This window comes from Tamandua tetradactyla, chromosome 2 (genome assembly GCF_023851605.1).
Source record: "Tamandua tetradactyla isolate mTamTet1 chromosome 2, mTamTet1.pri, whole genome shotgun sequence".
Lineage (NCBI taxonomy): Eukaryota > Metazoa > Chordata > Mammalia > Pilosa > Myrmecophagidae > Tamandua > Tamandua tetradactyla.
The window spans coordinates 181,827,089-181,852,779 of record NC_135328.1 but is presented as its reverse complement, the minus strand read 5'-3'; the positions used below and the strand labels follow the sequence as shown (position 1 = coordinate 181,852,779).

The 25,691-nt window shown below is 42.5% G+C and overlaps 2 protein-coding genes and 1 long non-coding RNA gene across 4 annotated transcripts; 2 read left to right on the top strand and 1 right to left on the bottom strand.

The window, feature by feature from the left end:
• The first annotated feature begins 1,161 nt into the window (after positions 1–1,161).
• On the top strand, positions 1,162–13,525 carry ERMAP (erythroblast membrane associated protein (Scianna blood group)). Its single transcript, XM_077150005.1, has 12 exons — positions 1,162–1,219; positions 2,145–2,234; positions 2,440–2,778; positions 3,736–4,017; positions 5,347–5,463; positions 6,021–6,053; positions 7,459–7,491; positions 8,882–8,902; positions 9,652–9,672; positions 9,767–9,793; positions 9,884–9,910; positions 11,539–13,525. Exons 1-12 carry the CDS (start codon positions 1,174–1,176, stop codon positions 12,261–12,263), a joined length of 1,761 nt encoding a protein of 586 aa, XP_077006120.1. The 5' UTR covers positions 1,162–1,173; the 3' UTR covers positions 12,264–13,525.
• LOC143674385 (uncharacterized) lies at positions 7,906–11,821 on the bottom strand. Its single transcript, XR_013171027.1, has 3 exons — positions 11,635–11,821; positions 9,113–9,273; positions 7,906–8,272 (listed from the first exon to the last, which is right to left on the bottom strand). It is a non-coding gene; the product is annotated as an uncharacterized LOC143674385 (long non-coding RNA).
• A 2,063-nt stretch (positions 13,526–15,588) lies between the features above and the next one.
• ZNF691 (zinc finger protein 691) lies at positions 15,589–24,839 on the top strand. Of its 2 annotated transcripts, none has more exons than XM_077150003.1 (2): positions 15,589–15,690; positions 19,813–24,839. In XM_077150003.1, exon 2 carries the CDS (start codon positions 19,822–19,824, stop codon positions 20,674–20,676), a length of 855 nt encoding a protein of 284 aa, XP_077006118.1. In that variant the 5' UTR covers positions 15,589–15,690; positions 19,813–19,821; the 3' UTR covers positions 20,677–24,839. The 2 variants fall into 2 exon arrangements, with proteins under 2 accessions (XP_077006118.1, XP_077006119.1); XM_077150004.1 differs by lacking the exon at positions 15,589–15,690 and adding an exon at positions 17,365–17,619.
• The last annotated feature ends 852 nt before the right edge of the window (positions 24,840–25,691 follow it).

Genomic DNA, 25,691 nt, shown 5'->3' with positions numbered 1-25,691 from the left:
AGGGGTATGGTATATATGAATTTTTTTCTGTTTTGTTTTTATTTCTTTTTCTGAATTGATGCAAATGTTCTAAGTAATGATCATGATGATGAATATACAACTATGTGATGATATTGTGAGTTATTGATTATATATCAAGAATGGAATGATCATATGGTAAGAATGCTTGTGTTTGTGTGTTGTTATGTTTAATAAATAAATTAATTAATTAATTAAAAACAAAATAAAACAAAATCATTTTCTAGTTTAGTGTCTTTGGGATTGGAGGTAACTCCAGGGAATCCTGGGTCCTACCTACTTCCACCCTCAAGCATAACTGATAAAATAAGCATTTTCATTTATGTAACTTCTTTTGTTCACTTGCTGAATAGCTGGTAACCTGTAGGAGGGTGGGTGTGAGAGAGGCAAAGAAACATTTCCTAACAATAATTCTAACCCCACTGTATCCTAGTGCTAGTTTGTCATTTGCAGTACTGGGGGATTAAAGGGGTATGTTACATGCATCGAGATTAAAAAGACAAACAAACAGATAAAACAAAACTGGTGTGCTTTTAGCCATGAAAAAAACAGAATTGGAAATCTGTTCAAAGCTAATCTTCAATTTCCCAGTCTCCCTTTCCCACCTCTGCCCCCTCCACCGCACCTCTTTCCCCTATTCTAAGACCTTTTCTTTGGAAAAGATGTGAAAACTTGGAGAGAGTTTAAGATATATGTTATCTTTTCCTGGCATGTTTACATTTTATATTTTATCCCCCAATTGTGACATGAGGAATTCTGTTTCCTGCTAAAGGAATTTCAGGCAGTAGCAAATAGGTGGGGAAAGAAATTTACAGCAGAGACTCCTTGAGGGTGTCTCTGGACTTAATGCATAAAGTGACCTCTATCTACTAGGAATAATTGTCCCATTTAGTTTAATAACAACAGCAACAACGATAATACATTTATTGAACCCTTGTTCTGCCAGGCATTGTGGCAAGTACTTTACGTGCAGTATCTCCTTGAATCCTTACATTCATCCTATGAGAAAGGGCTCCCCTTTATAGATTAAGAACCTGAGGGTGAAGGGTAGGGGCTAACATTCCCAGGGGCACAGAGCTAGTAAAAGGGTGGGGTTAAGACATGAATCCAGGTTTTTCTAACTCCAGACATTGTTGCAGGATTACTGCCTTCAAGATGAAATGGAGGGAGTTAACACATAACCAAGCAACCCTATTCCAAGGTATTTACTCAAGAGAATTAAAACGTGTCCACCAAAAACTTGTGCATGAATGTTGACCTTGACATAATTCCTTGGCACAATTCCTAACCTTGACATTGAAAACAACTCAATGTCCATCAACTGATGAATGTATAAAAACAATATGGTATATCCATTCAGTGGAATATTATTTGGCCATAAAAAGAAATGAAGTACTGATGCATGCCATTACATAGATGAACATTGCAAACATTACACTTAAGAAGCCTACATATCTATACAAAATGACCAGAAAATTCATAGAAAAAGAAAGTAGGTTAGTGATTGCCAGGGGCTAGGGGAAGGAGAAGGGAAAAAATGAAATGGAGAGCCCTTATTGCCTGGTTTCTTATTTCTTAAGTGTAAAAATGGAAGGGTTGTCAGGGAAGAGGTCCAGGGACATTGTGGTTTGGGAATGGTTTAATCACGTATTTCTAAAACCTGGCCTTGGACACTCTAGTTGTGAAATGAGGCCAGTACTCTGGTGTTTACCTAGATAGTTCTGGGTGCAAGTTCTCATTCTTTTAAAGTACTTCTTATGTCTTCTAAATCACACTCAGTGTCTCGCTTTTGGGTCCTCACCCATGGCATTTTTAGAGACTTAACCATGGTGCTGGCCTCTGCACTGAGCACTTATCTCCCCCAATCTTCTCAATAATTCTACAAGAGGCACTGTTATTATTATATCCATTTCAATGATGAGGAAACAGAGTCTCAGGGAGGTTAAGTCGCAAAGTCACAAAGAGATAAGTAACAGAGCTGGGTTTCGAACCCCGGACTGCCTGGAAGTATGAGCCCAGAGCACATGCCCTACAGCCTCCATCACCTCCCCACCTCTTAGGTTGTACCCTCTCTCACATCAAGTCACTAACCCTTTTCCTACATCTTCCTGTCCCCATCTTTCTAGTTTGGATGGAGATGGCAAGTCCCTCTGGCTCCGGGTTTTCTGGCTGCCTCATTATGTTTGTCTTCCTCCAGCTGTCCCCTCATGGGTCAGGTAGGAGTTTCTGAATTCCTCCTCTGCTGGGGGCATCTGATTTCTTCTTGGGTTCTGTTCTTCCCCCAATCCTTTTTAGTGCCTTTTCCAGGCTCTGTCCTCTCTTCAGGCATCTCTTTCCTTGTCTGTTTCCAAGCCCTCCTTCTCCCATCCCTCCCAGATTGTACTGTCTCTCTTTCTTTTTTCTTTTGTCTGCACCTTACAGGGGATGCCAGCCACTTTCACCTGGCCCCGCTGGGGGGCACAGCCAAGCTGCTCTGCCCTCTTCCCCTCTGGCCAGCCACGGTGCCCACAGAGGTGAGGTGGCTGCGGTCCCCACACCTCCAGCACTCCCTGGCTGTTCACGTGTTCCGGAATGGGAAAGACTGGGATGAAGATCTGATGCCAGAATATAAGGGGAGGACGGCACTGGTGAGAGACACCCAAGAGGGAAGTGTCACTCTGGAGATCCGTGGGGTCCAGCTAGAGGACCGAGGGCAGTATCGATGTCAGGTCCGGATTGGCAACCTCAGTCGAGAGGACAGCGTGATCCTGCAGGTTGCAGGTTAGGATGGGTTTGAGTTGCCCGGGATCATTATGGCAGTTGGATGAGTTTAGTCAGGATCTACTTTGTCCCCCCATATATAGATTTTTTTTTTCCCTGATGGATCAGTTTTACCTGTCAGGGTATATTTATCTCATATGAATCTCTGACCCTGGTCCAGGTGTTTCTGATGAGAAAGGAACCTGGAAAACACAGTATAGTGTAGATCCTGGTTATACAAACAGTAACCTCTAGGACTTGATGACTCAACCAAGAGCTTTTCCATCTCTGGGTTATCTTTGTTTGTTCCCATTTTGGGGAATTTGTAACCATGGCTGTAAGGAGGTGCCCTCCAGGACCAGAACCCTGAGCTGTGACAAGCATTTGCTTATTGGCCCTATCCTGGTGATACTGAGCACTTAAAGGCCTAAGAAGGTAGACATAGGGTTTCTCCAATAAGTCCCAACATTTTTTTAAAAACTTCAGTCTACAAAAAAAAAAAAGAGAGAGAGAGAGAGACAAAACTAAGCCCAAAAACAAAGAAGTGTACCTTTGCATTTGCTTGGAATGATACCAGCTCTGTATGGTCATAACTTAGAGGTGCACACCAGAAAAGGGGGCTGAGTCAATTACTTAAAAATACACAGTGGTTGGCAGACAGACTCTTTCCAAATATGGAGTCCTTTCAGAGGAAGAGTAATTGTTAAAAGGAGACGGAGATGCCCCCAAAGAATCAGAATCCTATGATGCACTAAATGGTATGTGGTTTTGAAAGGTATTAAATTGAAACTAGAGATTGTTTTATCCCATTGTGAAGAGATTGGGGGAGAGGGAGGTAAGTATTGAAGTCACTTTAGCAGTCACCCCTTTTCATCAGAGGAGGTTGTGAGAGGAAGGGGAGCATCTGGCTGGGATAGAGGCTATGATCCTGTCGATCCACTTGTGGGCTGGTTCAGCCAGGCAGTCTCTCCTCTCCAGTTCTAGGTTCCGACCCTTATATCCATGTGAAGAGCTATGACGCTGGCTGGATCCACCTGGTGTGCAGGTCAACGGGATGGTTTCCAAAGCCTTGGGCTGAGTGGAGAGACCCTGAAGGCAGGCTGCTTCTGTTCCTGTCGGAGGCCCACTCCCTGGATGAAGTTGGGCTCTTCCGAACAGCAGTGACCAGCAGGGTCAGGGACAGCGCTCTGGGGAACGTGTCCTGCACCATTCGCAACGAGGCCCTTGGCCAGGAGAAGACCGCAGCCATGATCATAACAGGTAAAAGTTGAGGCAGAAAATAGGTCCGAAGCACCTGGTGGTCCCAGAGTAAACACCTACTTTATATAGAATTGTTTGAACGTTATTACATCCTAGGACTATCATGTTTATTGTAAAAAACTTGAAAGATTCAGACAATTTTAAAGAAAATTGAAAGCAGCCCATAATCTCATCAAGAGAGAACCACTGCTAACGTTTTGGTGCCTTTCCTTCAGGACTTTCTTGGATGTATATACTTACATATATGTATTCTTGTGCCTGGGTGTTTTTTCCTCCACTTAAAATATTATGAGCATCTGCCCATGTCCTTAAGTAATTCTTCGCAACGTGATTTTTATAAACTGCCTAGTATTTCGTTGCCTGGCTATACACCGATAAAATTAATTAATGTCCTTTTCCTCATATTATATCTAAGGGTGCAGCGAACAACTTTGCACATATTTTGGAAAGTGGTTTTGATTATTTTCTTAGGATATATTTCTAGAAGTAGAATCAATGGGTCAAAGAGTATGAATCTTTTGAAGACCCTTGAAATATATGGCAGAGAGGGGTGGTTTTAAAGTGACAAAAGTTAGACTGTGGCCTGGAGTTTAGAATGGAGAGGGGTCACAGACCTCTGCTAATCCCTTCCTTCTTTTCTGTCTGTCCTCCTCTCCTATTTTCTGGCACTGCTCTTAGGAAGTACTAAGTGCTTTACATGCCTGATCACTAAATCTCTTAGCAATACGATGGGACAGGGTTTATTATCATCTGCACTTTACAGACAGGCTTGCAGAGGCGCAATTCCTCATCCAAGTATCAACACTCAAGATTAACACCCAGCTTAGACTTTTGACTGCTCTGTCATAACACTACTTCTATTTTTTCTTTTGTATTTCCTCTTTCCTTTTTCCCTTTTCTCCTGCCCAGGCTCTAGGCCTGTTGCTACAACACCATACAAACTGTTTTGCCTCTGCTTTTATGGTGCTCAGGACAGAAGTTGCTGGCTGCTGTTCCATGGCAAAGTGAGGATCTGAAGGTGGCAGCAGGGGTGTTTCATGAGAAGACTGTGGGTGATTACTGAGGAGAACACCTGAGGTTCTTAGGAGTCCCTGGACTTAGTTTTCCATTGAACATCTCACATATCTTTAAAATGATCCCTGATTCATCCAGGGTTTGAGCTACTGAGGGAAGCAAAGAGCCTTACCAATCTTGGCCAGAAGCATATCCAAAGAAGTGATGGAGATGGGTTAGGATGTGCCTGAGCCATCTGCCATCTGAGGTAGAACCCTTGGTGTGGGAGATCTCAGATATATCCCCAAGTGTGGTCATTGGTGGTTTCTCTTCCAGCCCCATCTTCAGGGAGGATCTCCTCTTCAACAGTAGCTCTTGCTGTGATCCTGCCTATCTTGGGACTCCTCATCATTGTGGGTATTTGCCTCCTCTGGAAGCAAAGAAGATCAAAAGGTAACGAAGTGGTAAGGGAACCTAGGCTGGCAGGAGGTGGCACTGCCATTTCTCTAGGAAAAACCAAGAATGAAGCAGAGGTAGGCATGGTGCTTCTCCATAGACTGGAGACCCCTCAAGTTGCTGGGAGAAGACTAGTGGTTAGATGTCCTGCTGAGTCACATTGCGGAGGTGATTAAATAAATCTTGTCCCTGGGCAGAGCTGTGAATTCTCATCCTTTGAAAAATTAGAAAATAAAATTTTTAATTAATGAAGGCACCCACTCAAAGCAAATTAATTCAAAAACACAATCACATCAGAACTTTCACAAATATGGTTGAATTCCACAGGATCTTGGGGTTAGAAAGGACCTTTAAAATCACAAAATCCAACATTCTTTGCCTCATCTGATGGTTGGAAGACCTTCTAGTTCTTTCAAATGGTTACACATTCACACTGACAAGGAGCAAAGTGCTACTTAGGCAGATTAGGTCATCTTTGGGCAACTCTGTTAGAAAAAGCTTTCCTTAAGCTGAGCTGAAATCTCTCTCTCCCCCTCCCCGCCCCTTTCTTCTAGAGAAGCTACTTTATGAACAGGTGATGGAGGTAGGTAAGTGTCCTGAGCTGGGTGGGGACGTTTCTCTGTTTTGTTCATGTCTGTTTCCCCAGTACCCACTATTCTAAATTCTGTACCTGAAAATCCCCACATGGGCTCTCCTTGGTGGAGGTGGGGCACTAAATCTTTGGTTTCCAGTTTTTGCTGGTTCTCATTTGTAATAACTTGTCTTCCAGCATGTTTGGTGATTTTTGTCTGTGAACTAATTGCTTGACTTTATTCTATGAGAGCTACGTAGGTCTAAAGTGAGGGAAGCTTTTATTAATTTCACAGCTGATTCATAATTGTCTCCTAAATGCCCAGCACTATACCTAGGTGCTGGGGATACAATGGTGAGTAAAAGCAGACTCAGTCTTTGCCCTTCTAGGGCTTTCAGTTTGGTTAGGGAGGTATACATGAACTAAATAAGTACCAGATAAATGTAGAACTACAAATGGGATGAATGGCATGAGCAAGAATTCACAGTACTGTGAAGACTCTGCCCAGGAAGAACCAATTAACTGTGAGGAACTTGAGAGGACTTCCCAGAGGGAGTAATGTTTGGTCTGGAGGATGAACAGGCATGAATGAGGAGGGGATAGAAAACCATCCATAGCAAAAACAAAGCTTGAGTCAAGAAACGTGTTCAGTAGATTGAAATGCTAGTAATCAGTGAAAGGGAGTGATAAGGGGTCTAGAAAAAAAAATAAGGGAAACAAAGGCTAAAATATATTGGGTAGATGGAAATCCTAGCAATCAATGAGAGAGAGGGGTAAGGGATATGCTATGTATGAGTTTTTTTTCTTTTTTCTTTTTATTTCTTTTTCTGAATTGATGCAAATGTTCTAAGAAATGATCATGGTGATGCATATACAACTATGTGATGATATTGTGAGTTATTGGTTAAATACCAAGAATGGAATGATCATATGGTAAGAATGTTCGTTTTTATATGTTGTTATATTTAAAAAAAAGAAAAAAGAAATGTGTTCAATAGAGAGCAGAGTTCATTTGAGGAGCCAAAAAGGTGCAGAAGCAAGGGGAAAGGGGGCAGGGGACCAGAGACTGGGGAATTAGGCAAGGCCTAGATTGTGTGAAGCTTTGTAGATCTTGTCACAAATTTTAGATTTCGCCCCAAGAGTAGTACTATAGAAGGGAATGGAATTTCCTGGTCAGAATTGTGATCTGAGAAGTTCTGTCTGAAGTGTTGAGAAGAGACCAGAGAGAGCAAGTTAGGATGTGGGGAACAATTTGGGGTGCTATTTTTGTCCTCCCAGTGAGACATGATGGGGGCTGGGTGAGGGATGTAGAGATGGAGATAGACAGAAGTGGACAGGGTCAAGAGGAGGTAAAGTCAATAGGAATTAGGGACACGCAGAGTAATGGCACAGAATCTCATTTTCTTTTCCTTTCCTTCTAGAAAATCTTCTCTCAGATCACACAAAAGAAAAAGGTAATTATTTGTACAAGAGTAAGGAGTAGGGAACAAATAACATATTCTTTCTCCTTCTATATAAATGCTGACAGTCCATTTTTATACATGCATGGTATATATTCCATTCATATCATTGGAATTTAGTTCCCAGTGTCAAGGGGCTCTAAGGCTGGTGGTAGTGGGGGAGGGAGGATGCCCATTGCCAAAATTCATAGTCTGGGTTATCATGAATTTTCCTTATCAGCCTTTCCACCAATCTTCTAAAAAAGTATCTATTTAAAAGTATATTATCATGGATACATAGGATGCATAAGAATCTTCTGGCTCTACCTAAGCTTTACATTGAGAGAGGCAACATGGTATAAGGGAAGAGACACAGTCTCTGGAGTCAGTGACCCCTGGTTTAAATCATTGGTCTACCACTTACCAGTCTAGAGTAAGTCACTTCCCCACTCTGGACCTTGTTTTCCTCTTCTGTGAAATGAGGATAATAAATCCCCTTAGGTGATTGTTTTGGGTATTAAAAGAGACAACTTTTTAAAAACTCCCATCACAGCACCTGGAACAGAGGCTCCTTTCCCTTATTGCTGCTTCATCTTCATTAATTGAATGTTTACTCTGGCTACTGCAAGTACAAAGTCAGACATTGAGGACAAGAAACAGACAGGCTCTGCTCTTTGAGGTTTGGAAGACAAATGGCCCCACATGCAATGATTTCAGTGTGTCTTCTCTTCCTTTCTTACATCTCCTCCAAGCTGGTGAATGTAGGGGTGTTCACCTCAGGGTCACTTTGGCTGTTCTGTCAAGAGCAGAAGGAAACAATGCAATGTAGTGGTGAGGGCATCCTTGGCCAATTACTAGCTGGATGGCCTTGGGTCAATTGCTTATCTCTCTGAGTCTTGGACTTCTTCTTTGTAAAATGGGCATAATACTTATACACACCTCACACCGTTGAGAGGATTTGATACCTAGCTCAGTATAAGAATAGTGCACAGTAAATGGAGACCATTCATGGTGATGATGATAAAAATAAACCATCAGCTTCTTAGGGGCCATGTCATATTCAATTTCATTGCTCCATTGCCTAATGCCTAACACATGCCCAGCCATGATAAAGCACAAGGCCTGGCAGTGGAATCAAATGTTTAACCTCAATTCTCAGGTAGGGCCAATGCAATGGGAAAAGGAAGGAGGGACCAAACTCCTGGGCAAGCTGGGTCACTGGGAAGGTGGCACAAGCACCATCTGATCCCTGAGGTCTTATCTCTGGGAGATATAACTGGATAAGGGATTGATAAAAACAGTTGTCATTCTTTTGGTGATGGTGGGATGAAGTGATGTGCCTTCCGAGGTTCCTGGGATATAGCAGCATGATCTCCTCATGCATTCCTCTCTTTCTGTTTTGTAGGAAAACTCCACAAAGCTCTCAGTAAGTTATGCTCCTCATTGATGGCACAAATTGCCTTCTGTAGGCATCTCTGCCTTGGGATGAATGCCTCAGTTCCACTTTCTGGGATAGAAGGGAGGGGCAAGTGTAACTCAAGCCATAAGAATTGTGATTTCTTGACTTTCAAAGGCCCCTTTTCTTAAGTATTTCCTGCTCAGTTATTATATAGTCTCTAAATGGGAAATGTCTTACCTTAAAAAGAGATGAAATTCCCATAGATAAGGCCATCTGGAAATCCTTTTCATCACCCAGGCATGACATTCCTTTAGACAAGATGGATAGATCCTCACCTAACAGAATATTCTGGAACAGTGCTCCTCTACCATTTTAGGTATGAGAACGTCTTTTTAACACTGAAGAAAGAAAAGACGTGACACATGTCTGTTTGATTTTACATTAAGAAAATATACATATACATAAAATATACATAATGACACAACCTTGTAGGAACTCAGTGATTGTTTTAAACAAACATATTTCATTCTTCCCCATAGCATCCACATACCCTTATGTGGCTATTACTTATGTGTGGAGACATGTTATTTATTCAGTCTGACTCTCTGCAAAGGCCACAGCTGGAAGCCACTGCCATTGCAAACACTGCTATGGGGAAGTTCCAGGGTATCTCTAGTGAGGATCTGCTCTGGGAATGAGGTTAGGATAGGACTGTCACATTATGGGAATGTAGAAGACCTCATTCTGATTTCTTAAACTCTTTTCTTTTTTCAAAGAGAAACTCCGGAGTGAACTGAGTAAGTTTCCCGTGTTCTTTGTAACTTCCATACCAATTTTTTACCTGCTGATCTGTATTTCCAGCAACAGCTCATTCCCTTGTTTCTTTTATAGAGTTGAAAAAAACTGCAGCAAACTCAGGTGAGATGCCCTTTCTCTTGTCCTTGACTCTCACTCTGGAAGTTCTGACATTTCTCCATTGCTTTACCAATTCCCATTTATGTCTCCCAGGCTGGAGAAGGGCCCGACTGCACTTTGGTAAGTTACGTGAATCACATTGATTCACATTTCAGAGTTCGCATCCTCCATAGAGCTCTATAGCCTAAATTCTTTCTCGGTTCCTTTGGGATGCAGATCATAATTTTTTATTTTTGTCAAATCTGTCATCATTTCCTTTTGTGATTTGGGGGGGCATCACATTTAGATTTAGAACCCCTCACCTTCTTTTAAGGCACTGAAAAATGTTCAGTTTGATCTCCCTATGGTTTTTCTGTGGCTTGATTTTTGAGATTTATCTTAAGTACACTAGTTAGTTGTATTTCTTCTTTGTGACTTGTCTGCTTCCATCTTATTCAGGTTACTTTTTGATTTATAGGATTCTTTCTATATAAAGTATTTTAACTTTGTCGTTTTCCTATCCATAACAAGTCATTTCCCAAGGTTTTCATTTTTATTTATAGTATTTGTGATGCATGAAGTATTTATTTTTATGTAGTCAAATTTATTGTTTCCCATGTGGTCTCTCCAACATTTAGGAAGTCTTTCCTATCTCACAATAGAATAAATAGCCACTCTGCTTCTGGCTCTTTCTATACATCTGCTGCATTCTTCTTTCTTGTTTATAGACCAGTTTTCTTGGGGGGATGGTGGTTGGGATTTTCAGAGAAGGGAATGGGTTGAGCAGATACCCCAACAATGTAGATTACAAAAAGATTTTGTAGTTTTATTCTAAAAGAATTGTACATCTTTCTTTAATGCATTACAAAACATTTTGTGGTGTTTTGCTGCTGCTTGAATAACATCTGTTGGTTTTCCTGTGTGAAAACGTGAAGGACCTCACTGTGTGGGGTCCTTGTCAATTTTCCAGGCTGCCCACCCCACTCCTGTACACACTATCTTCCTTCAGTCAAGGCATGATAAAATCGATTAGTCGGCCACTTGATAGAACTCAGGTCACCTTGGTTGGCATTCCGGAACTCATAAACCCTCTTGTCTCACAGTCACAGTCTGTTTTTCTCCTGTCAGCAACACAAGTACAGGTTTCACAGATATATATAACTCTCCAAGAGGAGCGTGTTTCCTGGATTCCCATAATCCACCATTTTAAGGAATAATCATTCTCTCTATATCAACATTTTGAAATAATTCTAAATAATAGTTTTAGCAACCCAAATGAGCATCACACACTTATTTATGGACTGTGCACTATCTTATATATCAGCCCATCACATCCGCACAAAGCTATACAGCATAGGTGCTATTATTGTTCCCATTTTACAAGCAAGGAAACCAAGGTTTAGAGAAGAATGACAAGGTCAGGGAATTACTGCGACAGAGCTGGAATTGAAACCCACGCTAATGTTAAAGTCGGTGTTTATTATTGCTCTCTTGGATTCCTTTGGGAAACTGAAGACAAAGGTAACATTTCGTAAGAATTAACACAGCTTCGCAGATAAATGAAAAACTTCTTTTTCCTTCATACCTTACCAGCAGGCCTAGAAAGGCAGTATTGTTTGATTCCAGGATATCTGTGGGTGGGACCCAAGAGCTAAAATGGGTCAACGACAGTGGTTACAGACGTAGAGAGTACGTTCCCCCTGCAAAGCTATTCAAAGGTCCCTTAAGACCTAGCCTTCCCAAACCCCCCCCCCTCTGTGACTCTGCAGTGGCTGTGACCCTGGATCCGGAGACAGCGCATCCCAAACTTATCCTGTCTGAGGACAGGAGATGTGTGAGGCTTGGAGACAGAAGGCAGCCTGTACCTGACAACCCGAAGAGATTTGATTTCGTTGTCAGTGTCCTGGGCGCCGAATGCTTCACGGCTGGCTGTCATTACTGGGAGGTGTACGTGGGAGACAAGACCAAATGGATCCTCGGGGTATGCAGTGAGGCGGTGAGCAGAAAGGGGAAGGTCACCGCCTCCCCGGCCAATGGACACTGGCTTGTGCGACAGAGTCACGGGAATGAGTACGAAGCGCTCACATCCCCACAGACCTCCTTCCGCCTGAAAGAGTCCCCACAGTGTGTGGGCGTTTTCCTGGACTATGAAGCAGGAGTTATTTCCTTCTACAATGTGACTGGCAAATCCCACATCTTTACTTTCACCCACAGTTTCTCTGGTCCCCTTCGCCCTTTCTTTGAACCCTGTCTTCATGATGGAGGGAAAAACACAGCACCTCTCATTATCTGTTCAGAACTTCAGAAATTGGAAGAGGCAGTTACGCCCGCACCAGAGGGAAAAGGCCTTGCAAATGGAGATGTATCCCTGAGGGTGAACCCTTCCTTACAGCCGCCTCAGGTCCCGGAGCTTTTCCCGCACAGTGATATGATTTTGTCCTGGCACTCTGACCTTGGCCCAGCTCTTCAGGGACTCAAGGTTCCTTCCTTTTAGGGATGTGCGTCCTTTCCTGTTCCCCTGACCGTCCAGCCCAGCCCCTGGATTTGAGTGTCTTGGCCCAATGCATGATTCTGGAATGTCTCATCTCCTTACCCCAAATCCAGACCCTTTATTTGCACCACCTCTTCCCCAGGGTTTGGCTATGAACCCTGCCTTTCTGTTGCGGATTTGGAGTTCCCACTGCTCTGGAAGGAGAATTCCTGAAAGTCAAATGAACAGTCAGCTTAGGTTTAGGTGGAGATGTTAAACATGTGATAATGTACAAGTTCAGTAGAAAGGGCTCTCTACTTCAGGAGATGCTTGGAAGAATTTTTCTCTACCTCATCCTGTATTCTAAGTGTTAGTAGTGAAATTGTGGACCCCAGTTGACTGAATTTCTGCTTCTTACTTATCCTTTCAAGGACTGCTTTTCACCCTTTCTCCCTCAGTTCAAGCCTTTAGCCCCCTAAGTAATCTTTTTAAAAATAAACACATTTTAGCTCACACACCCGTCCTTTTTTTTTCTTTGGGAATTGGGGGGAAATGAAACATGCCATCCTTTTCAATTTTCTTGACACTGCTTACAACAAAGTTGGATGACATCCAAAGCCAAATGTTCATGTTTTCAAAAGCTAATTTACCCATGCATGATAAGCAGGTACAGGGACTTTAAATGTGGTAGTTGTAATCCTGAAAAGCCTCAGGAGCACAAGAAGGGAGCTAGGAAGAAGAGCTTCAAACAGAGCAGCTCAGCTGTGCATGGCCTTAAAAAGACACAGATGAGTCAGCCCCATGTGCTGGCCCTTTAGAATAAAGGCTTCCAGCTTCCTGAGATTCAGAGAGGCCCAGCTAGAAAAAAGTGACAGATTGAGCCACCGATATTAGGAGCTGTTTCCCTAAGACCATTTTACAGGAAGTCTTAACTATCTGTGTAGCACACAACCTCTCAGATAGTACTGATTTCAAATAGAAAGCTGATAGACTATGTGCGAGGATAGAATAATGAGCTTGGTTTTTGGTGTGGCTTCTAGAAAGAAGCCTCGTTACTTTAAAGTCACACCACAAATATCCGGCCTGCTTGTGGAACTATGGGTTATCAGTTTGCAAAATGGAACACAGTCAGTCCTACCAGACAGAATCTAGATTTTCTGCCTGTCAGAAGTTCTCTCTCTTATTGCCTGAGTGGAATTTTTGTTTGCTTTTGTAGAGTTCTATAAATAAAAGTTTGGCATTTCATTGTTTGGAATGCTATCTTCATTGTGATTGGGAAGTTGTGGGAAAGGCTTTGAACTCGTAAGAGAAAAACACAATATGTAATTGGTTTCTGAACATCCTTGGGCTTATCCAAGCAAGCTTTAACCACAGTTAATAAAAACCATTGTTTTATTTCTGTTTCTGCCTTTTCAGTATTATGTTTATATATATATATATATATTTTTTTTTTTTTTGCATGGGCAGCCTCTGGGAATCGAACCCAGGTCTCCAGCATGGCAGGTGAGAATTCTGCCACTGAGCCACCATTGCACAACTCTTATCTTTTTAAAAAATTTTTATATATTTTTAACAACAAACACAAACATTCTTAACTTTTGATCATTCCGTTCTACGTGTATAATCAGTAATTCACAATATCATTCCATTGTACATATATAATCAGTAATTCACAATATCAACACAGTTGCATATTCATCATCATGATCATTTCTGATTTATTCAGCAAAATAAAAAGAAAACAGAAAAAAATTCATACATATCATACCCTTACCCCTCCCGTTCATTGATCATTAGCATTTCAATCTAAATTTATTTTAACATTTGTTCCCTCTATTATTTATTTTTATTCCATATGCTTTACTCGTCTATTGATAAGGTCGATAAAAGGAGCATCAGACACAAGGTTTTCACAATCACACAGTCACACTGTGAAAGCTATATCATTATACAATCATCGTCAAGAAACATGGCTACTGGAATACAGCTCTACATTTTCAGGCAGTTCCCTCCAGCCTCTCCATTACATCTTGACTAACAAGGTGATATCTATTTAATGTGTAAGAATAACCTCCAGGATAACCTCTTGACTCTGTTTGGAATCTCTCAGCCATTCACACTTTATTTTATCCCATTTCACGCTTCCCCCTTTTGGTCGAGAAGATTTTGTCAATCCCTTGATACTGAGTCAGCTCATTCTAGGAGTTTTCACAATCCCTTGATGCTGAGTCCCAGCTCATTCTAGGAGTTCTGCCCCACATTGCCAGGAAGGTCCACACCCATGTCCCACGTAGACAGGGGGAGGGTGCACCACCCTATCTTTATATCAATTTATAAACTAATAATGTATGTAGGATATGTATGTTTCACTCACCCAAGTTCAGTTTCAAACATACTTTCCTGAACAGCCCAATGTTAAAACTAATTCTCTCATTGTTAGCACTCTTCCCACCAAATGAGAGAACGTACTAGCAGGAAAGAGAACTGACATTTGCGGAGATTTAAATATATGTTTTATACATGTTAACTCATTTAATTCTTTCTGCCAGTGACTTTACAGCGGACGAAAATGGCCCTCCAAATGACCAGGTGATAAGAGCTGGGAGACTTCGTCTCTTTAGCTCTGATGGCAGTGGTTTTTGCTTTTCACACTGAAATACCAGACAGATATGAAAAACCTGTAGAATTTCAACCTACTTTATTAATTTATTGTAAAACCTGAAAAACATCCTAATCCTGATTGTACTTCAGCGGTCTTGTTATTTCTGAGTTAAATGACAACTGTCAAGTTTAACTAAGGGTGTACATAAGACTCGGAAAAATCTCTGCAGTGGCGTTAGGAGATCAGGAGTTAGTTCATGAACGGGGCATGTTTAGCTTCGCTCAATGAGGGGGGTGGGTTATTTTATCTTCAAACTCCCTCCCAGCTCTACAATTCTTTGATTTTAAATTATAAGTCTCCAGCGGGCGCCAAACTCTAGGTTTCTCTGTATGTCTACTAGTCCGTGAAGGGTTGCCCAGGCAAAGTAAAGAAGAAACTTGAGTTTATGAGCACTTTGAGGTCGTGTAGATTAGCTCTACATAGTCTTCAACTTTCCAGACGGGTGGCCTGACACTTTGGGATCGAATGCTGGGGAGAAGGAAATCCAACGACCTCAGTAGAGAACTAAATCTGTATTGCCCTGTTCCAAAATTCTGCAATTTCTGTTGGGAGCCCAACCACCTTCCTCGGGACTACAACTCCCAGAATGCCACGCCCGAGGCCGGCGCTGGTTGGCTGTCCCGCCTGGGCCTCCCGCGTTGTGGCAGTTCACCACAGCCAATGGAAAGGAAGAGTAATTTCAGAAAACCAATCCGGGAGAAATGGGGCGGATCCTTCCTGGGTTCCGGCTCCGGCTCCTTCCCCAGCAGAGAGAGGCGGAGCTGTCCCTGACCGAACGGCTGGAGTGAGGTGGGTCTGGGTTCGGCCCGAGTTTGCGAGGGCGAGGCGGACACGATTTCACTGGGAGTTCTGTGGGCACAGCCCCTTCTCTCTCACCGAGGAGTTGGAGGCTTTTTTTTTATGCTTCCCAGATTCAGAGGGGAGCAAATGGGGCCCTGCGATCCCTCCGCCTCGACCATGTCCCCCTCCTCGGGCTCGCGTGGCCCGGTTGATGTCCTTCGGCCCCTAACCTGCGGTCCTTCTCCGGTTGACTTTTTTAGTACTGCTACTACTAATACCTTTGGGGCCCGCCCCTCCTGCTCTCTTTCCCCTCCAGCCCCAACCCTCCAGCATCTCTGAACCCAGCTCCTGCCCTCTAGAACGCTCATTCCGTTGGACTCCACCATTGGCTTCTCCCGGTCCCGCAACGCATAACCCAAACTCTTGGATTCTGAGACCTCTGATTGCAGTCTTTGCCCCCTGACCTCTTGACCCTTTCCTCATACCCTCTGACTTCTTTAGTCCTTCTCTGTATCTGATCTGTCAACCAGCTCCCCAGAACATTTCTCTGTTCCTTGACACCTTGCCTCCGGCCTCTTCAGGTCCTGTCTCTGCCCAACATCTCCGACCCCATCCCCCACCTCGACACCCAATCCTCGATTTGGCCCCAAAGATCCTGAACTTTGGCGCCTCTGACCCCATTCCATCTTGGCCTCTTGGACTCTCAGACCTTTCCTCTAACTCAGGGTCTGGACTTAATCTGTGATCACCAGTTCCATCTTGGTTCTTATTTCTTAGACCTGGCTCCTGCTCCACTGTCTCAGTTCCTTCCACCCTTGCTCCTCCGTGTATCTCTGAGCCTCCTGGAAAGACAAGCCGAATGGATCCCTTTCTTTCCCAAATCTCTGAAGTGTGATATGAAAGTACCTCTGTACTTTAGCTGCCACTGTCCTCTCACGAAAAATGGGGCTCCCCATCTCTCCAAATCCCAATCTTGCTCACCTATCCTGCAAGTTCCAGCTCTAAATACCACCTATTCCATGAAGCTACCTACTGCTGATCTCTTCAGGGAGATATGCCTATCATCTGAACTCCCAGGGCACTGATTTATTTTCCTCCCTTCCTTCCCTTCCTCCCTCTTTCCCTACTCCCCATCCTTCCCTTCTTTCTCCCCCCAATTTTAGTGTAATGGTTAAAAACATAGGTCCCAGTTCTGCCATTTACTTGCTGTGTGCCCTTGGATAAGTTATTTAATTTCTCTGAGTCTCAGTTTCCACATTTCTAAAATGAAGATGATAGTTGTGGAAGTAAAATGAAATGATTTATATAATGTGCTTAGTCCAGGGCCTAGAACTTGGTATGAGCTTTAAAAAATATAAACTATTATGTTGGTGCCTGTATAATATGCCAGGCATTGAGGAGCTAGTACAAAGGTGACTCAGACTAAAGCACAGTCCCTGCTCCCCTAGAACTTAGTCTTCTACACTATCTGAAATTTCTGGAGTTCATGGCCCATCTCATTGCACTGGACTATAAACTGTTTGAGGGTGGGTACATGATTCTAAATCTTTTTTGCTCTTATTTTGACCCAGCTTTCAGTCCTGGATAGAGTCAGAGCTTGGTAAATTATAGGTTCTCAGAATAGCAGGATTGGAAGTGGGGGGGGGGGGGCACGTAGTTCATTGCATAGAGAGAGATACTAGAGCCCTAGGTGGGGTGGGGCGTGATTAAGATCACATTTATTCAAGAAACACTTGTGCCAAATGTCTGGGGAAAGAGAGGACTAAGATCCAGTTCCTGCTCTAAGTTGCGTATAGATTATTAGTGGAAACAGACATTTAAGCAGGCAATTGCAAATCACTGTAAAAGCAAGCACAAGATTCTGTGGATGCACAAAGGAGGAGGAAGTGGGCAGAAATCAGGAGATTGCTGAGGAACGGTGGATCAAAATAGCCACAGGTAAGCATGGGATGGGTTTGGAGACAGAGGCCTGGCCTTCAAATTTTTATTTTATACTCAGCTCATTCAACAAATACCTACTATATATACCTGCCATGACTCTAGGAGTTTGGATTACTTTAGTAAATAAAACAAAGATCCAGGACTTCATGGTACTTATATTTTAGCAGGGAAAGGCAGACAATAAATAATAGACATAATAAATAAATAGAATGTTAAAAGATGAGAAGTGCTATGGGGCAGAAGGACTGGAAATGTGGGGAGTATACCTTTTAAAAGGATGGCCAGGCAACATTGAATTTAAGTATCAAGGAATGCATCGATTCTGATGCTTACTTGCATTTTTTAAAGTGAAGCAAGCATATTATTTTTCATACTGCTTATTCTTCAAGAAACACTAACAAGGATTAGTAAACTACAGTCTAGCTCCTGTTCTTTAAAGTAGAGTTTTATTGGCACACAGCTGTACTTATTTATGTATTGTCTAAGGCTGCTTTTACATGCAATGGCAGTGTTGAGTAGTTGTGGCCAAGTTGAGTAATTGTGACAGAAATCTTGTGGCCTGCAAAACTTAAAATATTTACTGTCTAGCCCTTAACAGAAAAAATTTGCCAATCCCTGCTCCTTAAAGATCTGGGACTCTATTGCCTGTCTATATTTCATATACAATTTTTAATGAAAAAAACTTTTATTTTTTAGCAAGATCATGTAAGAGATCTTTTTCATTCTTGAATTCTTCAGAGGGCTAGGACATAGTGATTTCAACAATTGTAATAGAAGCTGCCATTTGCTGAATGACTAGTACAAGCCACAAACTATGCTGAGCATATTATGGGCATTTTCTCATGCAGAGTCCTGCAGTGCAGGTTGGTAGTGATGAAGGAATTGAGGCTTAGAGAGGTTAATTAATTTGGAAATTATAAAGATAGTATGTGTCACCACTGAAATTCAACACTCAATCTGTCTTAGTCATCGGCCTTTTGAGTACTTTAAGATGCTGTCTTCTAAAAATACTTGCTATTTTGAAGGAATTATCAGTTTTTCATTTTCTGTCATCAATTCCTTATAGAAGTCTGTGCTTCCTTTCCTCATCCCTTGTTCATGTTACTTTGGACAGCCATCTCCACCCGACTTTTGAAATGTTAATATTCTACAAGGCCTAGAGGAAAGGCCACTGTTCTCTTGTCTGAAGTTTTCTCTTCATCCTCTAATTCCCTGTCCTTCGCTAGGAATCAAAAGTCTGTGCAGTTTAGCAGGCATTTATTGATGTTTTCACAAGGCAGACCCTGTGCTGGTAACTGGGTGTGTGCAGCTGTGTGTGTGTGTAATGTAGGGTGTGTGTGTCTGTGTTTTTGTGTCTGTGTGTGGTATCAGAATGTTGTGTGTCCATGTGTGTGTGATATGTATAGTGTAAGATTGTGGTTATATGTATGTGTATGTGTATAACTATTTCTGTGGCTGTCTATGTCTATGTGTGTGGTGTTAGTATGTATGTGTAGTGTGTATATGATGTGTGCATATGGCATTTGAATGTGGTGGAGATGGGCACTGACCAATCAGAATATATACCAAGCAAGGCCACCAACTGTGCCAGATGTTAAATCTTTAGTTGCTAGATTATGGGGAGGCCTGGGGAGGGATGTGAGTGGCAGAACACTTAGGGAGGTTGAGAGGTAGACCTGGTTTCAAAGTAACTTTCAGAAAGATTAATGCAAAACTCCAGGAAGGCCTCGACTAATAGAGGTTCTATTTTCATTTTGAATACAGGCAAATAAATGGATACTTCTAAGGAAGGTTTTTCAAGAAAGATTAAACATAAGGGAATTTCAGTTAGGCAGAATATTACACTTATCCCAATATGGAAGCTCCTTAATTTGCATGAATTATTCTCTATTGTCATTGGTTAGTGGTATTAAGAAAAGTGAAGTTATTCAGATTGAACAAATATCTGTCAGTAGTGGATGAAACTGGTGTCTCGCCCTGCTCGTGGGTAGCTTTAAAATCTGTGAAAGTTTGTCACTTGAAAATTATTAAGTGAAGATGTTCTAGCTAAGTCTCCCAGTTAATGACATTATTTCTGATGGATGGTTCCATGCAGATGGTATACATACCCCTTCAACCTGAACAAAAGATTCCCTGTCATCTGGCCCTTTCCAAAGAATAAAGATGTTGGCCATTTGTGTTCATTTTCAGGGTTCAGAGATGGGCAGTGAGAAAGAGGAGAATCCGGAACAGCAGGTACCTGAGGAAGGGGAACTGGGTAAGGCTTGGAGAGTGGATGATTCAAGGGGTTTTCAGAACCCAGGAAAGGAGAAAGAGCATGAGCAGGAGAGCCTATCTGAGGGACCAGAAGGGGCTTACCCACAAAAGCCATGGGAGAAAGTTACTCCCCCAGCTGAAGGGCCTGAGGACCCCATTGCTAATGCAAGACCTGAGGCAGATGAGAAGCCCTTTATTTGTACCCAGTGTGGCAAAACCTTCAATAATACCTCCAATCTGAGAACACACCAGAGGATCCACACTGGTGAGAAACCTTACAAGTGTTCTGAATGTGGCAAGAGCTTCTCAAGAAGCTCCAACCGTATTCGGCATGAACGGATCCACCTGGAGGAGAAGCACTACAAATGTCCCAAGTGTCAGGAGAGCTTTCGGCGTCGCTCAGACCTCACCACGCACCAGCAAGATCACCTGGGCAAGCGGCCATACCGCTGTGACATCTGTGGTAAAAGTTTCAGCCAGAGTGCCACACTGGCTGTGCATCACCGGACCCACCTCGAGCCAGCACCCTATATCTGCTGTGAATGTGGGAAGAGCTTCAGCAACAGTTCCAGCTTTGGTGTGCACCATCGCACCCACACGGGAGAGAGACCTTATGAGTGCACTGAATGTGGGCGGACCTTTAGTGATATTTCCAACTTTGGAGCACACCAGAGGACCCACAGAGGGGAGAAACCCTACAGGTGCACTCTGTGTGGAAAACACTTCTCCCGGAGCTCAAATCTTATTCGACACCAGAAAACTCACATTGGGGAGCAGTCTGGGAAAGATTCCAGCTGAAGAAGAGACCCATTCACAGAGTGAGGGAGAGCGCACAAGACACTCCAGCCTAATGTAGGGAAAAGATCTTTAGGATCTGCTACTGTCCTCTTGACTTCAAGCCCTTCATTCCACTTTGGAGAATGGTTTCCTATTGTCTATGAAGCCAGAATCTCCAGGAAGCCCTGACAAGGGACTCTGAGTAAAAATCTTTACCTCTTTCCAGGCTCATTTCTTGCCTTGGAATGGCCAAAGGACCCAGTCTTGGTTTTACCTCCTTGGGGTGAAAGAGCAATAAGGCAGGCTCAGAAAATGCTTATATCATTAGGGCAACAGTTTCCTGGCTTTTGAGGAAATGCCTGTGAGATGGGTATTACTGTCTAAAGGTCCTCCAAATTGTATATGAACTGCAGTGATCTGCTAGTTTCCAGCTGCTGTGCTTCCAACTTTGCCTCTAGGTCTCTGGGCTGAGAGTAGGGGCATTCCCAATGGGAGGGATCCCCCTGGCCTAGAGAAGAGATCTGAGGTCTTGCCTTAGGAATTAAACGGAAGACCTCAGGGATCCATGAACCAGGGACGTTCCTACTCCCCCATATTTGTTACTTGTTACTTCCTACCCCAACCTGCATCTGTTTCTCCAGAGTGATTGGCAGTAAAACCTGTCAGTGAAAAAGATCTTTGTACTTCTTTGTGGGCATCAAAGAAGTGGGGAGCTGGGAAAATTGTCCCACTGCAACCACCTGGGATGGAATTGAGTTCCAAGAAAGATAGAATGGGATGGCTGCTCTGAAAAGCAAAGGAAAAGCAGGCTGAGTCTCTGGGACCTAACATTAATTGCGCTTCCACTATGTGCTGTAGATTCTCCCGATTATATTCACATTCATTGTCTCATTTAGTTTTCACAGCTTCCGTCAAGAGAGTAAGGTGAGTAAATGGAAGTGAGGAAAGGCAAAGTCAACTTGCTGTGAAGTTACACAGCAGTATGTAGTTGAGCCAGAATTCAAACTTAGGCCTCTCTGACTCTGAGTGGATTCTAATTTTACTACATTCATTCTGTTTGCATCTGAAGGAGGAGGCACCTGGGGGCTGGCCTTGGACCTAGTACTTCCCTGAGTTGGGAGCCTCTTGATAGGGCCCTGAACCATTAACTCTGTGGGAAGTCAATGCCAAGCATTAGAATCTTTTCAGCTTTCGATTACTGATTGAACTCTTACTCTGTGCCTGGTTGGAAAAATGGCAGTGGCAGGGAGTAAAGAAGTGAAGGATGGGATAAGATGATAGAACTCTTAAGACCTAAAACAAGAGGCTCTGCTTTTAGTAGGAACAGTTTAGTCCCCAAGGCTGGAACAGCTTGGCAAGGTTCATGCCTGGCTTCTTGTCTGGCTTCTTGTCCTCCTGGCTCTAGCCTGGCTCCACAATTCATTTCAATATGCTTTCCATATAGAAGTTTATTGTTACCTCAGCTCTCCTCCAGCAAACAGAAGACCCCATTCTACCTCACTTACCAACCTGGAATCTGCTCTTCTCAAGTGAGGGGTTTTCTTCATTTGTAGCCAGTTGACAGATAGTGATTCTGGCACCAGGCTTGAAACTGACCCATAGGTACTGCCCCCCACTCTGGCAGGGATATGCCAGGAGCTTTACCCTCATCAGCCTTTTTAGTGCTCACAACAACCCTGTAGAGTAAGAATTATCCCCATTTGACAGATGTAGAAACAGGCTGATGGAAAATGACTTGCCCAAGATTACCTAGCGAGTAAATGGCAGAGCCAGGAACTGAACTTACTTCTGCCCAAATCCTATGCCTTCTATAAAAGAAAACTTCTCATATGATTTACCTATCTTTGTATGGCACATTACAGTTTATAAAGAACTTTTATTTCATATACATTTTCCTGTTCCTTGAAAATAACCACATAAAATATTTTGAATATATAATCACCCAAACTGCATATTTAAGTGGGCTCACTGTCCCCCCTAATAGTGGAAGTCACCATCTACCAAACACCTACTGAATGCAGTTATTGTACATACATTGTCGCTGATCTCTTTTAACTATCCTGCCAGGTAGTATTACCCCATTTTTTAAGATTAAAAAATTCTGAGAGGTTAAATGACCAAATGGAAGAATTGGAATTCAAGTTAGGTGTATCTGATGCCAAGGCCAAGCTCTTTTTATTATTCCTACTGCCGAGCTAGGTCTGTTGGTCCCCTCAGTCTGGGAAGCTTGATAGCATTATCCTTCCAGACCTGGAACCTTAGTCACAACTGCTGTGACTTAGGAATCTCTGCTGCCAGTCAGACCTAGGACCAGTGTACCAGACATCTGCTTTTATCTTAGGATATGAGAATCCCTAACCTGTTTCATTTGCTTGTTTTCTGACGAAGGTCATAGGTTACGGTTTCTGTGTTGGTTCAGGCTTTTGAGTCCTGACTAGCCTGTTAACTTTCTTTCTACCTTCCTTTCTCCCTCCCTTTCTTTAGTAGTTAGAAATACTGATGTGAGAAAGATGTGCCTCCTGTGTTCCCTGAGTGCAGGAGACTGGCACATAAACAGAGTTACAATGTAGGATGGTAAATGTAATCACAGTAGTACCTAGGTGCTGTGGGATCCCAGGGGAGGGCTTTAACCTCTACTGGGCACTGAGGCCCAAAAGTGAATGAGACATGGTCCTTCCTGCGAACAGCTCATAGAGGAACAAAATGCTGGGGTAACAGCATCCCCTGTGAACACGATGCTAGGGTAACACAGGTGGGAATGGCTAACTCTTTGGAAGGAAAGGGTAAGCTAAGGTGACATTTGAATTTGAAGAATGAATAGGCGTTTATTAGGTGAAGAAAGAGGGGAGATTGTTTCAGAAGGAGGGAAAGGTTTAGTATTTTAGGGAGGAGTGAAACATTTGATATAATTAGAATGTGTTCTATGTAAGGAGATGAGGTTGATAAAAATAGGCCAGATTATAAAGGGTCTTGGATGCCAGGCTATAGAATTTGGACTGTGGGACAATAATTTTAGAAAGAAGACCCTGGCTAGTGTGGAGGAGGACCTAAAGAGGATCAGATGAGTTGCATGTGTAGGCCAGGTGTCAGCTGAGGCCTTCCTGACCCACAAAAATCTATGTATGATTGCCTCAGACCTTTGCCAGTTTCACAGAACAGAAAAGTCCAAACCTTCTACAGAATTTCTGCGGATTCCTGGGAATTATGCTTTCCTAGTCTCCCCTTGGTTGACGTTCCTGTAGTTTGTATAAGCTTTCTCTGATTTGTCCCTGTTAGTCCTAACACAGACTTAGTACCTTCATCAGTTTCCACAAGAAATTCTGTCAAATCAAGCGTTTTGTAAGCTTAAAATCCCTTCTAGAGATTGGGAGTTTTGGAAAAGGGTTGCAACATGGCCTGTCACTAGCTTCCTCTCCTTTCTTTCCTCTCAACTCTGCCTTCCTCCCTCCTGGATTGCCGTGGAAACTCCAGGTTATTTTACTCTATTATAGAAAACTGTTTAGCATTCCTCAGCCCCTGCAGCCAATTTGCATACCCCAAATCATCAAGGAGCTCAGCAGGACAAAGACCTTACTGCTTTACAGCATCCTTCCACCTCTGAAAGCTGCTGAGGTTGTAAGCTGCAAAAAACAAACAAATAAGCCCCTTGGAGATTCACAAAGCTGGTAAACAGTCTAAGCAAATGATTGTTTCTTCTTCCTTCTGAGACCCTGTTAAAATAACAAAAAGGAATATGAACATATAATAGCAAAGAGAATGGCACAGAAGGGGGTTGGCAGGCTGTCATTAGCAGACTAGAGACTTCTACACATTTCTAGAAGTATGTGGCTCAACAGAGTGGTGGAATATACAACCCAGAACATAGGCAGCTAAAGTGAGAGCCATTCTTCCTGGCAAAACCCTCAGGAGACTTTGGGCTCAAAATTGGCAAGAAATTAGGATTCAAGGGATGATTTTGATTACTGAATCATTGTTTAGATATTCCTTTTTACTTTCTGGTATATTGGAATAGACAGAGGAAATTACCTGAAATCTCTAAATTGTAATTCAGCTACCTTAATCTCTGATAATGATTGTATTGCCCTTATCTTCTGCCCCTGTGATTGTAAAAACCTTGTGACTAATCTTAATTTGTACCCATTTTATCCAGTTTTTCAACATTAGAGTCTTGTAATTACTAAAGTCAGCCCCTAATGTTTCTTTTTTTAAATTTATTTATTAATTAAAAAAATTAAGAACAAAAAAAACATTAACATATAATTCCATTCTACATATATATTCAGTAATTCTCAATATCATCACATAGTTGCATATTCATCATTTCTTAGAACATTTGCATCAATTCAGAAAAAAATAAAAAACAACAGAAAAAGAAATAAAACAATAATAGAAAAAAAAGATTATACATACCATACCCCTTACCCCTCATTTTCATTTCAAACTAAATTTATTTTAACATTTGTTCCCCCTATCATTTATTTTTATTCCATATGTTCTACTCGTTTCTTGACAAGGTAGATAAAAGGAGCATCAGACACAAGGTTTTCACAATCACACAGTCACATTGTGATAGCTATATCATTATTCAATCATCCTCGAGAAACATGGCTACTGGAACACAGCTCTACATTTTCAGGCAGTTCCCTCCAGCCTCTCCATTACATCTTGAATAACAAGATGATATCTACTTAATGCATAAGAATAACCTCCAGGACAACCTCTCGACTCTGTTTGGAATCTCTCAGCCATTGACACTTTGTCTCATTTCACTCTTCCCCCTTTTGGTTGAGAAGGTTTTCTCAATCCCTTGATGCTAAGTCTCAGCTCATTCTAGGTTTTTTCTCAGTCCCTTGGTGCTGAGTCTCAGCTCATTCTAGGATTTCTGTCCCACATTGCCAGGAAGGTCCACACCCCTGGTAGTCATGTCCTACGTAGACAGGGGGAGGGTGGTGAGATTGCTTGTTGTGTTGGCTGGAGAGAGGGGCCACATCTGAGCAACAAAAGAGGTTCTCTTGTGGGTGACTCTTAGGCCTAAA

Excerpts from the sequence above, each read along its gene's own strand:
- ZNF691 (XM_077150003.1), top strand. The coding sequence starts at position 19,822 with ATGGGCAGTGAGAAAGAGGAGAATCCGGAACAGCAGGTACCTGAGGAA.
- ERMAP (XM_077150005.1), top strand. The coding sequence starts at position 1,174 with ATGAAATGGAGGGAGTTAACACATAACCAAGCAACCCTATTCCAAG. Across the intron at positions 1,220-2,144 it reads CCAAGCAACCCTATTCCAAG|TTTGGATGGAGATGGCAAGT; the intron begins GTATTTACTCAA and ends CCATCTTTCTAG. Across the intron at positions 5,464-6,020 it reads GAAGCAAAGAAGATCAAAAG|AGAAGCTACTTTATGAACAG; the intron begins GTAACGAAGTGG and ends CCTTTCTTCTAG.